The 14,127-nt window shown below is 34.2% G+C and overlaps 1 protein-coding gene across 1 annotated transcript in view; it reads left to right on the top strand.

Annotated features, from left to right (window-relative positions):
- Positions 1 to 14,127, top strand: part of LOC145284009 (DNA-directed RNA polymerase II subunit RPB2) — an 83,203-nt gene that overhangs the window by 29,642 nt on the left and 39,434 nt on the right. The window contains exons 5-9 of the mRNA XM_080133100.1: positions 2,610 to 2,731; positions 3,819 to 3,983; positions 7,577 to 7,773; positions 10,479 to 10,598; positions 13,463 to 13,649. Coding sequence (XP_079989226.1) covers positions 2,610 to 2,731; positions 3,819 to 3,983; positions 7,577 to 7,773; positions 10,479 to 10,598; positions 13,463 to 13,649 — 791 coding nt within the window. The remainder of the gene's footprint in view (positions 1 to 2,609; positions 2,732 to 3,818; positions 3,984 to 7,576; positions 7,774 to 10,478; positions 10,599 to 13,462; positions 13,650 to 14,127) is intronic.

Below are 14,127 nucleotides of genomic sequence, written 5' to 3'. Positions count from 1 at the left end.
TTTGAATGCCAATCAAATAAATTTGAATGCCAAGCAAATAAATTTGAATGCCAATCAAATAAATGGTAATGCCAATCAAATAAATGGTAATGCCAATCAAATAAATGGTAATGCCAATCAAATAAATGGTAATGCCAACCAAATAAATAGTAATGCCAATCAAATAAATAGTAATGCCAATCAAATAAATTTGAATGCCAAGCAAATAAATGGTAATGCCAACCAAATAAATTTGAATGCCAATCAAATAAATTTGAATGCCAATCAAATAAATTTGAATACCAATCAAATAAATGGTAATGCCAATCAAATAAATTTGAATGCCAAGCAAATAAATGGTAATGCCAATCAAATAAATTTGAATGCCAATCAAATAAATGGTAATGCCAACCAAATAAATTTGAATGCCAATCAAATAAATGGTAATGCCAATCAGATAAATTTGAATGCCAATCAAATAAATGGTAATGCCAATCAAATAAATGGTAATGCCAACCAAATAAATTTGAATGCCAAGCAAATAAATGGTAATGCCAATCAAATAAATGGTAATGCCAATCAAATAAATTTGAATGCCAATCAAATAAATGGTAATGCCAACCAAATAAATTTGAATGCCAAGCAAATAAATTTGAATGCCAATCAAATAAATTTGAATGCCAATCAAATAAATGGTAATGCCAATCAAATAAATGGTAATGCCAACCAAATAAATTTGAATGCCAATCAAATAAATTTGAATGCCAATCAAATAAATTTGAATGCCAATCAAATAAATTTGAATGCCAACCAAATAAATTTGAATGCCAACCAAATAAATTTGAATGCCAATCAAATAAATGGTAATGCCAACCAAATAAATTTGAATGCCAATCAAATTAATTTGAATGCCAACCAAATAAATTTAACTCTCTTGAATGAAGCAACTGAAATAGAGGCTTCTGATTGGCTTAAACTCAAAAACTAGTTGGACTTGTTGCCCCAAGTTTTATAAGTAGTGGAAAAGAGCGCTCTTAGAGGATGACCTCCAATCCGTAGTGGAATGGGGACAAAAATGGTTGGTCTCATTCAATGCTGCTAAGACTAAGCTTGTTTCCTTCAATAACTACAAGAAACCTTCTCTACCACCAATAGCAATGGCCAAGAACACATTGCCTGAAAGTACTTCTTTTAAACTCCTCGGCCTAACGTTTACAGGGAATATGAACTGGAATAGATACATTGAGAGCATTGCCAAGGCTGCTGCAAGGAAGGTTGGCTCCCTCTACCGTGCTAGAAAACTACTTACGCCTGCCAGTATCCTATACCTCTATAAGGCAACCATTCGCCCATGTATGGAGTATTGTTGTCACATCTGGGCTGGTGCATCTGCTGCTTGTCTCTCGCTCCTGGACAGGGTTCAAAAAAGAGTCGCAAACCTGATAGGTCCTGAACTGTCATCTGGGCTTCAACCTCTGTCCCATCGATGAGATGTTGCATCCCTCTGCCTGTTCTACAAATACTTTAATGGTGAATGCTCTGACGAACTGCAAACACTTGTACCTCCCCGACGTAACTACCCCCGACAAACCCGACAAGCTACTAAGTCTCATCCCTTTACAGTGGAGATCCCTAGGTGCAAGAAAGCCTTTTACTCCAATAGTTTCTTCCCCAGAACTGCGGGTCTTTGGAACTCCCTTCCGGGATTCTGCTTTCCCAACTGCAATGATATGCAGAAGTTCAAGTGTAATGTTAACAAACATCTTTCTACTCTTCTCCCTTCATAATGACCCCGCTAATTAATTCCCTAATAGTAGCCCCCTGCTTCAAAGTGGCACTGTGCCTTGTTTGGGGTGAAAATTTTATAAAAAAAAAAAAAAAAAAAAATCCCTCAAGTAATGGGGCCTATTGCCCCCTGGTGTCTATTACCCCCTGTTACCCTAATTCAAGGTCCAAAACTTGCCAATGATAAGTGTTAGATGGAATAGATTTTGATCCAGAAAACAGCAATTGTTTCCTACTTTGGCAAAGGCCAGAAACATCGCTCATGAATGTGAGGACTAAAGGACAAAATAAGGAAAGCAAGAGTTACATGGATGCCGAAAATAAATCCCAGATCCACTTTTTAGTCTCCTTAAATTATAACGTGGGATTGAGTTAGTAAGAAACTCTTCTGGGATAGTTGACACTTGTATCCATGATAGTATGGATTTAAGCCAGACATTTCTGCCAGTGAGCAAAAGAGCACACGCGTAGTTTAACTGCTTGCAGTGAACACCAGGGTCCTTCACCTTAATATTGTGACCCCCTAAATGGGACCACAACAGAAACCCTTGAGACTTGAACCAAAAATAAATATCTGATCATATTTTCTCTGCTCTTCTCCCTTACATCTTCAAAATTTTCCATCCTATCTTCATTTTTTTTTTTTTCAACTGAATAACTGATGTCTTTTTCTTATCAATTCGTTTTAAAAATAAAATAATGCTGTTGTTGCTTTCGTTTATTTTTTTATTTGATTAGTTATTTGCAGCATTTTTCAAAGAATAAAAAAAAAAGTCTAATTTACAAGAGTTAAACTTTTCCAACTGAAAAACCATTTCACAGCATTCATTTTTTTTTTTTTTCAGTGTATGTATTTCAACAGAAAGACTCTAAATATGCTTACAAAACAGAAATCCGATCCTGCTTGGAACATTCTTCCCGTCCTACAAGTACTTTGTGGGTAAACATGATGGCAAGAGGAGGAACAGTAAGATCTTATCTCTTTTATTTATTTTTAACGCCATACATACTTTCATTGCAGACGATTGCATTATAGGCATTTTCTACCCTCCTTTCTTTCTTATTCTCTTAAATATGGTTGGTAGTTTCTAGTTTGCTTTTTTTTATGCACACAGTGCAGATTTTTTGTTCACCTCCAAAACAGGCGTATTGTCACTAGGTTGTAAAGGAGCTACTATTTGGAATCATGTCTAACAGGGTGTTGTGTGGGGGGAATTGAGTAGCAAGATGTTTGTTCACATTATATTTAAACCTGCATGTCAGTATAGTCAAGAAAGTAGGAAACAGGAAGGGAATTACAAAGTGTGGCATTTCAAAGGAAGAAACTATTAGTAGAAGGCTTTCCTGCATTTAAAATTGTGACGGGGGGGGGGGGGGCAGAAGCGAAATCAAAAGCAAAATTTTGTAAGCAAAGAAAAAAAACATAATGCGTGCCAGGCACGAACTTGCCTAGCTTAATAAGCAAATGCCTTATCGATGTGCAGATGTTATAAAGTCACAAATTTAGCTATTTAAAATAAAAGAATGTAATGACGGTTCGCACATGCGCGGTTTGCAAACCGCGTCGAAAGCAAGTTTTTTATCTGACCCTCCCTTCAAACAGAACGGCATTTCTACACAAAATACTTGACGATTTTTTTCCAGTTTTTTTTTTATATTATGAATCTGAGAGATCACTCTTTTTAACAATACTGCGTTCGTACCTGTAGGATGCTGATGACAAAAGTTTTTAGTGGACAAACGAACACATACACACACACTTACAGACAGGTGAGATTTCTATTATAGAAGAAGATAAAAAAATAAAATATTGATGAGGATTAAATATATTAATTAATCAAATACAATTTTTATGTTTTGTATAACACAAATCAATATTGGTGTTATAGTACTGTATAAAAAAAAATATTATACACAAAGATGTGTAGGAATAATTCTCCATTTTATAGATTACAATTTCTTTTTTTTTCCTGATTTGTTCTAGTTTTTTGTAATTTGTTTTTTTGTATTCCTAGTATGTTAATTTGAAATGCAATTGTTTTCATTTTATTCAGGGTGTGAAGAAAAGTGCTATTGGGCAAAAGATTATTGCTATTCTACCCTACATCAAACAAGAAATCCCCATCATTATTGTCTTCAGAGCGTTGGGCTTTGTATCTGACAGAGACATTTTGGAACACATTATTTATGACTTTGACGATCCAGAAATGATGGAAATGGTAAGAATGGTGCTCTTTTTGAACAAGAAATCTTGATGAAAATCTAACTGAAATCGACCAGAATTTTCATTATGTATTCTTCCCTTTTTCTTTTTTATTCAAATGGAAAATATTCTATGCGAAAATGTCAACAAAATTTATCTCTTATTCTAATACTAGCATGGGTGCCAGGCGTTACCCGGGTGTTTGGAGGTGTGTGTTGAGCAAAAAAAAAAAAAAAAAGTGGTAGTAGGAAGGCAAGCTCGAACCCATACCGCAAAGGAGGAAAAGAATGTGAAAAAAAAGTGACTTCATTGCCGTTATGTCCATCGCCAAACCGGAAGTGACGTAGGTTTAAATTAAGGCTAGATAATCGAAAAGAGGGGATTACTTTAAAAAATATTGGTGAAAAAAGCGATCCCTCCCTGTAGAAAAGTGCCCAGTTGAGGGTGAAGAAATTAATGTTTTTAGCCAATTTTTCTGTATTTGTCGTCTGAAGGGTCAAGCTTCAAAACAATACTGATCTTGTGAAAATCCGTTGCCTCTGTCGAAAATTTTAGGCAGACATACATACATACATACATACATACATTGATAGCTCAAATTTTCGACCCAAACCGATTTAAAAAGCTTGCCCTATCTCTGAATACCCTTTATGTAAAATTTAAAATGTTTAGACCATAAATTGTCTGAGTAATTTGGTAGACCACAGAGGTTGAATTTTTTTAACTTCGACCCTTATTATGACCACTTAACATTTATTGTTTTGGGCTCAAATAAAGTTATTAAATTAGATCCATGTCCAAGGTACCTATATCTAAAATTTCAATTGTTTATACCCAAAATTGTCGGGGGAGTTTGGTAGAGTTCTCAAAGCTCAAATCGTTGAACTTTGACCCCTTTACAGCCAAATTTCTGTCCGAAAACCGATTAAAAAGATTTTCCCAAATCTTAATACCTTGTATGTCAAATCTCGAGTCTGCAGACTGAAAACTGACAGAGTTATTTGGTAGGGAAGTGTACACATACACACACGTTTTCACTTTTCTAGATATATAGATTAAAAAGAAAAATCATTAAATATTTATGTTGTGTTTTTGTTTAATCTTCTTGCTAATAATATTAATGTTAATCAACTTAAAATCTGAATAACTGTTTCCACCACATTTCCTTGAATATGCTTGTTTGTTAGAAATAGCGGTACTCCTGCAGTATTTTACCCACCGATTTCACGATCTTAGCCGAGCGTTGACGAACGCTTTCGGCGTTAACGCCGACGAAAGCCGAGAATTCGGAGCTACGGTGCAAGAACGCTAAAAGTATGTGAATAGCAACAACATTACAAGGAAAAGATATTACACACACACAACAAAATGGATAAAATTAATACAAAAAATTTGGATAAAATAAATCACAAACACTTACCGTAAGTTTTTGTAAAGTAAAATAAATTTATTTTGTTGAATATTTTTTTTTTTTTTTTTTTTGGTTCATTTTGTTTTCCGATAGCTTTTTTTTTGGGGGGGGGGGGGTAAGCAACAGTAATAAACACTTCAATGTTTTTTTTTTTGTTGTTTGTTTTTAACAAAACGTTATTAAACAGTAACAACAATGTTTTTTTTTGTTTTTTTTTTCAGTAATGTTTGTAGGGGGGGGGGGACACAACAATTACTGTTTATCTTTAGTTCCGACTGGAAGATTTTCTACTGACTGTAGAGAGGCAAAGTAGGGAGCAAAGGGTTTTCAGAGGATGTGGAAAGAAGCTCCTTCCCAAACCGGGTAGCCTTCCGCGATTTGATTTATTATGGAGACAAAAGGGTTGTGTCCAAATTTTTGTCTCCACATAAATTCGCATAAATATGTTTCCAACAGCTCCCGGTTTTTTGGGTTTTTTTTTATCGCTAAATTAAATAGCTGAAATGAAAGGCTGTGTATTTTTACTTTGAACAATAAAATAACTGAAATGAAACGCTATGTGTGTAATTTCAATGAAAATTATTCGTCTGCTGCGCGTTCGTTTGAAGCGCCCTGATTGGCTGATAGAGTATCGTACCGCTCGCCATGTTCCGGCGTTTTCCGACGGATGTCGATCAACGCTCGGCTAAGATCGTGAAATCGGTGGGTAAAATACTGCAGGAGTACCGAAATAGCAATTTATTGAAACAATTTTGTTTTTATAAAACCATTTGTGGCGCAGTTTTTGCCCATCACTTTTTGAACATTTTACATTTATCAATGAAGTTAAGACTTCCATCATATTACAGTAACTCCTAACAAAGTGTTTTTTTATATAGTTTATTTACTAAACTTATTTCAATTCAAATATTTATTTTTCATAAAGATATTTTACATCATTGTGAGAATTCAATTGTACAAAAGTATTCTCTGTTAAAAACAAATGAAGACACGCAGTTCAAATATCGTGCCATTAAATCAAACTTTGTTTCATTTGAAATTATCTGCAGATTTCCAAGCTTAACAGAAACGTCAGAAATTACATCAACCGAAACGTTGTGAACAAAATAATCACGATGAGAACAATAGTCCAAATCAAACAAATGATACAAATTATCGATCCTTATCATAAAAATTCAGAAACGTATAACCTTCTGTTTCGAATATCTGTGCGCCCCACGGGGACAGAACTTCCTTTAAAACTTGAAATACGTATATCTAACGTTTTCTTGTGAGTTATTTTTAAATTCAATATAAATATATTATTTTCGATTAAAAATCAAATAATATACAATTTAATTATTATACCATTAAATAAAAAATCAAACTTGTTTTTTTCTAAAACAATAATTTGAAACGATTGGTTCTCATTCTTCAAGATTTTATTTATTTATTTGCGGACCGTTATCCTCATCTTCATAGTTGCTGCTTATTCACCACATTTCGGCTGACTTCAGGGCCCGTGGTGCAGTGGATAGAGGCGTTGAATCTTTACGGTTCCAGGTGAGCGGTCCTGGATATGACCTTAAACTATATCCAATGGTGAAGCCCCAGCTTGCGGGCTTCGGGAAGTGTGGAGCCACCCTTTAATTACCATTGCTCCCATGTCCACTCTGACCCAGAGTCGTAGTACCTGTTAGGGTCCCAACTATGGGTTAAATAGAAACTAACGTGAAAACAACAAATATATTCTATTAAAAATATTTTTCTTCAAAATCTTTTGATTCGGCATTAAATAACCTGAAAAGGGTTGATATACCGTAAAACAAAAACAATCGACCAACCATTCCAGGTGAGCATTGTCTGAAGATAGCAGTTTCAATCCTACCCAAAGCAGGTCAGAGGATTAGTTGGCCAAAACATGATGAGACTACAACAACTATGGAAGGCAGTAATTACTGAGGATACAGTTACAAGACTCAGCATTTCTATCCTGTCACGATTAACCACCTGACGAAGGCTAAAAGAATAGGTGGCTGAAACATAGTTGTTGCTGTTGTTGTTTCACTATGGAGATGAGGATAATAGCTCGCTAATAAATAAATATACAAATTACTCATCTCAAAGGATTGCAATAAAAAAAAAAATATTTGATTTGTTTGATGTCTCATTGTGTCATTGTTTTAAATTAATAATTTTTCCTTTTATTTTATTTTCAGGTAAAGCCTTCATTGGATGAAGCTTTTGTGATCCAAGAACAAAATGTTGCGTTGAATTTTATTGGTTCTCGTGGTGCTCGTCCTGGTGTAACGAAAGAGAAACGTATCAAATACGCAAGGGAAATCTTGCAAAAAGAAATGTTACCTCACGTTGGTGTCAGTGATTTTTGTGAAACAAAGAAAGCTTATTTCTTAGGGTGAGTCATTAAGATGATCAAGATGAATTGCATTTAAAACTTTTTTTTTTTTTTTTCGTCTCAGTAAGAAACCTTTTTTGCTTACACAGGGTGGCTCTAAAACATGATTATCTCATCTATGAAATTCTTCATGAAATTCACAATCATTTAAATGGTACTTGTACAGTTTAATCAAGACATTACAAAAATGAAAAGATCGATAAAAGGTGATATTGTACGTATCCGTTTTCAACTGAAGATCTCCCAAAAAAAAAAAAAACAATTCACTTAATTTGATCAAGTAGTTTTTTTTTTACAGCGGAGAAACATTTTTCTGAGAGTGCGTTGAAGTCAGCCATCTTTCAATTTTTTTGGACATACCACAGGGAGATAACTCAATTTAAAGCACCAACACTTTCTCCTCATCTTTAATACTAGCTTTTCTTCCTAAAAATCAAACCTTTTGTTCAGTATCATAAACTGTTTTTTCGCTGTAAAAAAAAAAAAAAAAAAAAAAAAAAAAAACTTGATGAAATTCCGGAAATTTACAATATAACCTTTTTTTTCGATATTTTCATTTTTAATGTCTTGATTAAACTGTACAAGTACCATTTTAACTGTGACCTTGACACGTGGTCTTACACGACCTTGAACCTCTGATCGCGGCCCAGTTATGATCTTAACCCTGGGTCAATGCCCAATTATGACTATCCTAGTCACCGGGTAATTAATTATGTCGACTGGGCAACCAGATCTGCCAACCGTTGGTACGTTGCGTCACCCAGTGAGTCCTCGTCTAGGCGTTGGAGGACTCTTCTCAGTTGCACGGTCCTCAAGGCCTGTTCTTCTTGATCGTCTAGTTGGTCGTCCTGTTGACTGGGTGGTCGTTGACGGGAACGGGATCACAAGTGGCAAGTAAAAAGAATTAAAATTACATGGAACAACAGCACATCAGCAAACAAACTCCGGAGGTTGGTTGATATATAATGTATTTAGGAAATTCATAAATGATTATCTACAGACATATGTACAATTGAGGATTAAATGGAAGCAAGCAATTAGATTTGTGAATGAACTTCTTGTTGAAATACTCGGTCGGAGTCGCGGACCGTTGTAATTATCGTTAAGGTGTTCTGGCTGGTCTCTTCCTAGGTCCTCTGGATTCTATTAAGTTGCAAATTGAGCTCTCTGGCGACCAGCGAGGGGGGGAGAGAGAAGTTGGGTGGCTGGAGTCCTCTACCGAGACCTTTATCTCTGTCTTCTCTCTTCTTCTAACTCTGCTCCTATCTATCTCTCTGCCGAGTCTGATTAAATCGAGTTTTACAGATCTTATATAGTAAAACCCTTGAATAATGACGACGCCTATGTTCGTCTTCGACCAATCAAATTGATGGATAACAATCCACCTGATTCCTTCTCACTAGTCAATTTGGCCTGTGGCAGGTATTATTTTTCCGCCCCCAATTTCCAAAATCAAATTGACTCCTCCCCAACTTGTCTGACCCCGCCTTCTTTATAATGGTTTTTTTCATATTATCAACTGATAATCAGAGGAAATATTATTGTTTAGCTTGTAATAGATCACCAGCTTTCATCTATTTAAAAATATCCGTTTGATATTCTTTCCCCTTTGAATTTATTTGTTCTGTCAACATCCCGACAAAATATGTTATGGAAAACCAAAAAATCTCTTGATCTAAATTTCAAATGGCTTTATCATAGTCACCGAATCATTCAATATTTGATTCGAAAAAAACATTCTTTGAAGCCGACAAATGCGTGTGTTAAATTTTAACTCCAAAGAATTCATTTATCTTTTGTTTTGATCTTGTCACAAATATATTTTGTGAGGCCAACAATTACGTGTGTGTGTGTGTTTCTCGGATCAAAAACGATCCGACATTTCACCTGCCAACCAACACATTTCAAGCCGACCGACATTTCAAAGCTTTGATTCGGAATTTGTCACCGTCGCTCGATTTGAAACAAAACGTATGTTTATTTTTTGAAGTTATCATTCTGTCCATTTTGGCTAAAGCATTTATTATTGTTTTAAGTGATCTTTCGCTTTGAAGTTCAGCAGGCGACCGCCACTTCTATCCCCCGACCGTATGGTATCTCAACAAGATTTTGATACATAAAAATATTAACAAAAAAAAATATTTTTTTTTTTTTTGTAACCGGTGTTCGCCCGGGATTGATTATCACCTTTAACAAAAACGTCACATCGACCCTACTGATCTGATGTGGCCCCTCTTTGGTGTTACAAACAAATTCAACAATATTTTTCGTACAAATACACTTTTCTTTTTTTGGTCCCCTGACAAAGGGGGGGATTGGATCTAGTAATTCACTCCCGTTTGTTTGATCGCACTTTTCTCAATAACCATGTCTTGAATTTTTTTAATATTTTGCACAAGCATTAGTCATGGTGAAAGTAAATTTTTCACTCTGGAGGAGGGGTGGCTGCATGCTCAGCTTGTTGTTTTACTAAGTTACATTCATGAATGTCCAACATTCTTTGATTTTTTTTTTTTTTTTTTTTTTAGAATCATTCAATGATAAATGAATGTTTTTTTTTTGGGGGGGGGGGTTTAACCGTTCGATGATGAATCAATGTATTTTTTTGTTGTTTTTTTTTTAATTGTTCAATGATATATGAATGTTTTTTTTAACCGTTCAATGATATATGAATGTTTTTTTTTTTCGTTTTTTTTCTTTTTCAGATACATGGTACACAGATTGCTCCTGGCTGCTTTGGGCAGACGAGAAGTAGATGATCGAGATCACTATGGAAACAAACGTCTAGATCTTGCTGGACCTCTTTTAGCTTTCTTATTCAGAGGGTTAGTATATTTATTTTTCTGCAAAATGTTGAGAAATTACAGAAAAACTATTTTGAATTTAACCTCCAGCGCTACAATGGCCAACAAGATAAGCCCTCTAAGCCCAAAATGGTAAATTTTCTTTGGAGTTGTAAACTTTTCAATAAAAAACAACTAGGTGTCATGGACCAAGTAGTCTGATGTGTAACTTGCATCTCTATGCAATAAAAAATGTGTTGTTTTCTGATGCTTCAATGTATGAGCTGCAATTTGTGAAGACCAGTCATCAGATAACGTGCGTCTGCAGAAACTTGAACCAGAATGCCTACTCGACTGGTTGAATGAGAATATTTAAAAATAACTGGATTTTTTTTTTTCACTCTAGTGATAATAAAGGGCATTTTTTTTTCTTTTTTTTTTTCTTTTTGTTTGTTTAGATTTTTTTTTCTAGAAGCGGTAAACTTTAAATCAAAATAAGTTGCAGAAAAATATTTTTATTATAATATGCGGTTTATTCAAAAGATTAATTTTTGGCATTTATAATTTAAATACAATCTGCATATATGGCATAATCTAGCAGTCCAATTTAGGCTGTATTTCGGTAATAACATGTCAAATGTTGTCTTCAAATGGTCTATTATGTCTGGTTTATTAGCGTAGAGATGGAACTTTACTTATCCCTAAAGAAAATAATCTAATGGAGTTAAATCGCAGGAACAAGGTGACCAGTTGACAGGTTCATTTCATGAAATCATTTGTTCATGAAATGTAAATTATTTGTTCATTAAATATAAATAAAATAAATTTGCAGAATTTTAAAACGTTGCTCCAGTGACAGTTTCTTAATGATGAATTGCCAAACCAATTTGAACTCAAAATAACCAATGGTTGCCAAATCTGCAATTAAAGAAAATAAAGTTGTCAATTTAAGTTTGGCACCTATTTAAAAAAAAAAAAAAAAAAAAACCTATATAAATATTTGTAACAAACATTGGTTCAGAAAACCTTGTATCAACTACTCCAAATATTCTATGCAACCATGAAACTGGATATTCTAATTCCAGAGTGTTCAGACATGAACCAGCATCTGATGAAAGGTTTCGTATAAACTGTGTCTTCTATGGTAGCGCTTACGGTTTGGATGCTGTTATCCATCAGTTTATTTCTGGCGAGGATATTCTGGTGATGTCTGCTCTCTTGAGTTCTTTTATAAAAATCTATTCTTTTTAGTCGATAAAATCTATCCATCTAGCACTTGTTGTTGTTGGTTAGTTTCTGATCTTGAAGTATTTTTTTTATCTCTTTTCATTATGTGACTGCATGCCGTGTCTGGGGCAATTTCCATTAAACACACACACATACAAAATTCCATGGCTATCGGAAAATAATTAAACAAAAACATGTGGATTCAATTCAACTGCTTGGTATCGTAAATAACAAGATCGAAATCTATTCAGTTTTTTTTTTAATAACTGTCTGATGAGATGCTATTCTGGAATATTTTTGAATAAAATAAAGCTTGAAATTGTCTGAATGGTGTCGAAACAGTCAGTTGTAACATTCATCAGAAATATCGTGGTCAGATGCTGTTATGCACCAGTTTATTTCTGGCAAGGATATCGTGGAGGTGTCCGCTCTCTTGAGTTTTTTTTTATAAAATTGGTTAAACTGAGTCTTGTTGAAACTGCACTTCACAAAACATTTACTGTTGTAGCATGTCTAACTTAGCAGTGACGCATAAAAATACTTTTGTTGTCATTGTGACTGGAAGATTTCCATAAAATAGTTTTGTTTCTTACTTTGGAGACAAGAAAACATTTTTGTAATGGAAAAAGAAACCTTTTAAATATTTACTAACATGTTTTTAAGCAAATAAATATTTGTCAAATGTTCTAAGAAATTTTTATTACTCTTTTTAGTCCATGAGAATTCTGTTAACTATGAGTTCATTGAAAAAGAACTCGTCTTGAAACTGTCGTCACATATCCTTAGACATGGTGTTCATTCTAACACCTATCATACCATGTAATCCAACTTTTCACAGCTTTTGCTTCTTTATTTTTTTCTTATTTTATTTTCCAATTCCAACCTTTACAGCTTCTTAAACTGGCAATTCTTAATCCATGATGCAACAGATAAAGTGTTATTAGTTTTGAGTGACAATCTTCTGAAGGTTAATGTTGGAATCTCCAAATATACAGGTGATACTCATCATAAAATTATGAATTATTTAAGACTTCTACTCATGCCTGACAGAATGAAATCGAACTACCCCAGTGGATTAAATCAAAGATTCTCAATTGTTTAATTAATTTGAATTTGTATTGAAATGAGTAATTTGTATTATTTATTAATTTTTATTTGTTGCGGACTATTATTCTCATCATCTAGTTGTTTCGCGACGTTTCGGCCAACTATTCCTCTGATTAGGCGATTAACCACGGTGAGCACTGTCTGAAGATAGCGGTTTCAATCCCATCCAAAGCCGGCCAGAGGCTTAGCTGGCCAAGACGTGGTGAGGCGAAAACAACTATGGAGCGCAATAATTGCTGTGGATGCAGTTAGGAGATTCAGCATTTCCATCCCGTCGCGGTTAACCACCTGACGAAGGCCGGAGGAATGGTTAGGCGAAACGTTGTGTGAGAAACAACATCTAAGGAAGATGAGGATAATCGTCCACAATAAATAGATGGATGGATAAAGATTCTCAAGTTCAGCAAGATGTATTTAAACAAGGCTGGTGGTTACATCGACTGAAACGTAGCAATTATATCTAAAACATGGAATGATACAAATTATTCGTTTTCGTTTCAAAAATTTGGAAACGTAAGATGATAATAAATTTTGCTTACATTTTTTTTTTTTTTTTTTTTTTTTTTCCTCAGATTATTCCGAAACTTGATGAAAGAAGTGCGGCTTTATGCCCAGAAATACATTGACAGAGGGAAAGATTTCAACTTGGAGCTTGCCATCAAAACAAGAATCATCACTGATGGCTTGAAATACTCCTTGGCTACAGGTAACTGGGGTGACCAGAAAAAAGCTCATCAAGCTCGAGCAGGTGTATCTCAGGTGAGCAATCTAACAGACATCTTAAACGTGACGAGTTTCATAGTAAAGTCGATAAATATTAAACTTTTAAAGGAAAATCAAAAAAAATATTGTGTCAGACTAATCCTCAGTTTTTATTCATGTTTGTTTATTTGTTTGTTTTTATTTCAATCTCATGATTCCGTTTTCATTTGTCAATTTAAAAAATATTGGTTCTTATTCAAAATTATTCCTCTAAAAAAGAAAAATCTATATCATGTACATACCTGCAACGAAAATATCATATTCCCAAAATCACGTAAATTGATCGACTGATTTTATTTTTATAAAAAAAATAAAAAGTATTTGTACAGTTTAATCAAGACATTTAAAAATATTGAAATAAGATTACTTCTGGAGAACTTCATTCTACAACGTATCCGTTATAGAATGAAGTTCTCCAGAAAAAAAATTTCACTTAATTTGATCAAGTATTTTTTTTTTTTTTTTTTTTCAATAT

Source organism: Euprymna scolopes, chromosome 8 (genome assembly GCF_053919585.1).
Source record: "Euprymna scolopes isolate OS-2025 chromosome 8, ASM5391958v1, whole genome shotgun sequence".
Classification (NCBI taxonomy): Eukaryota; Metazoa; Mollusca; class Cephalopoda; order Sepiida; family Sepiolidae; genus Euprymna; species Euprymna scolopes.
The sequence above is the reverse complement of the archived record's forward strand: the minus strand, read 5'-3'. Positions and strand labels throughout refer to the sequence as shown.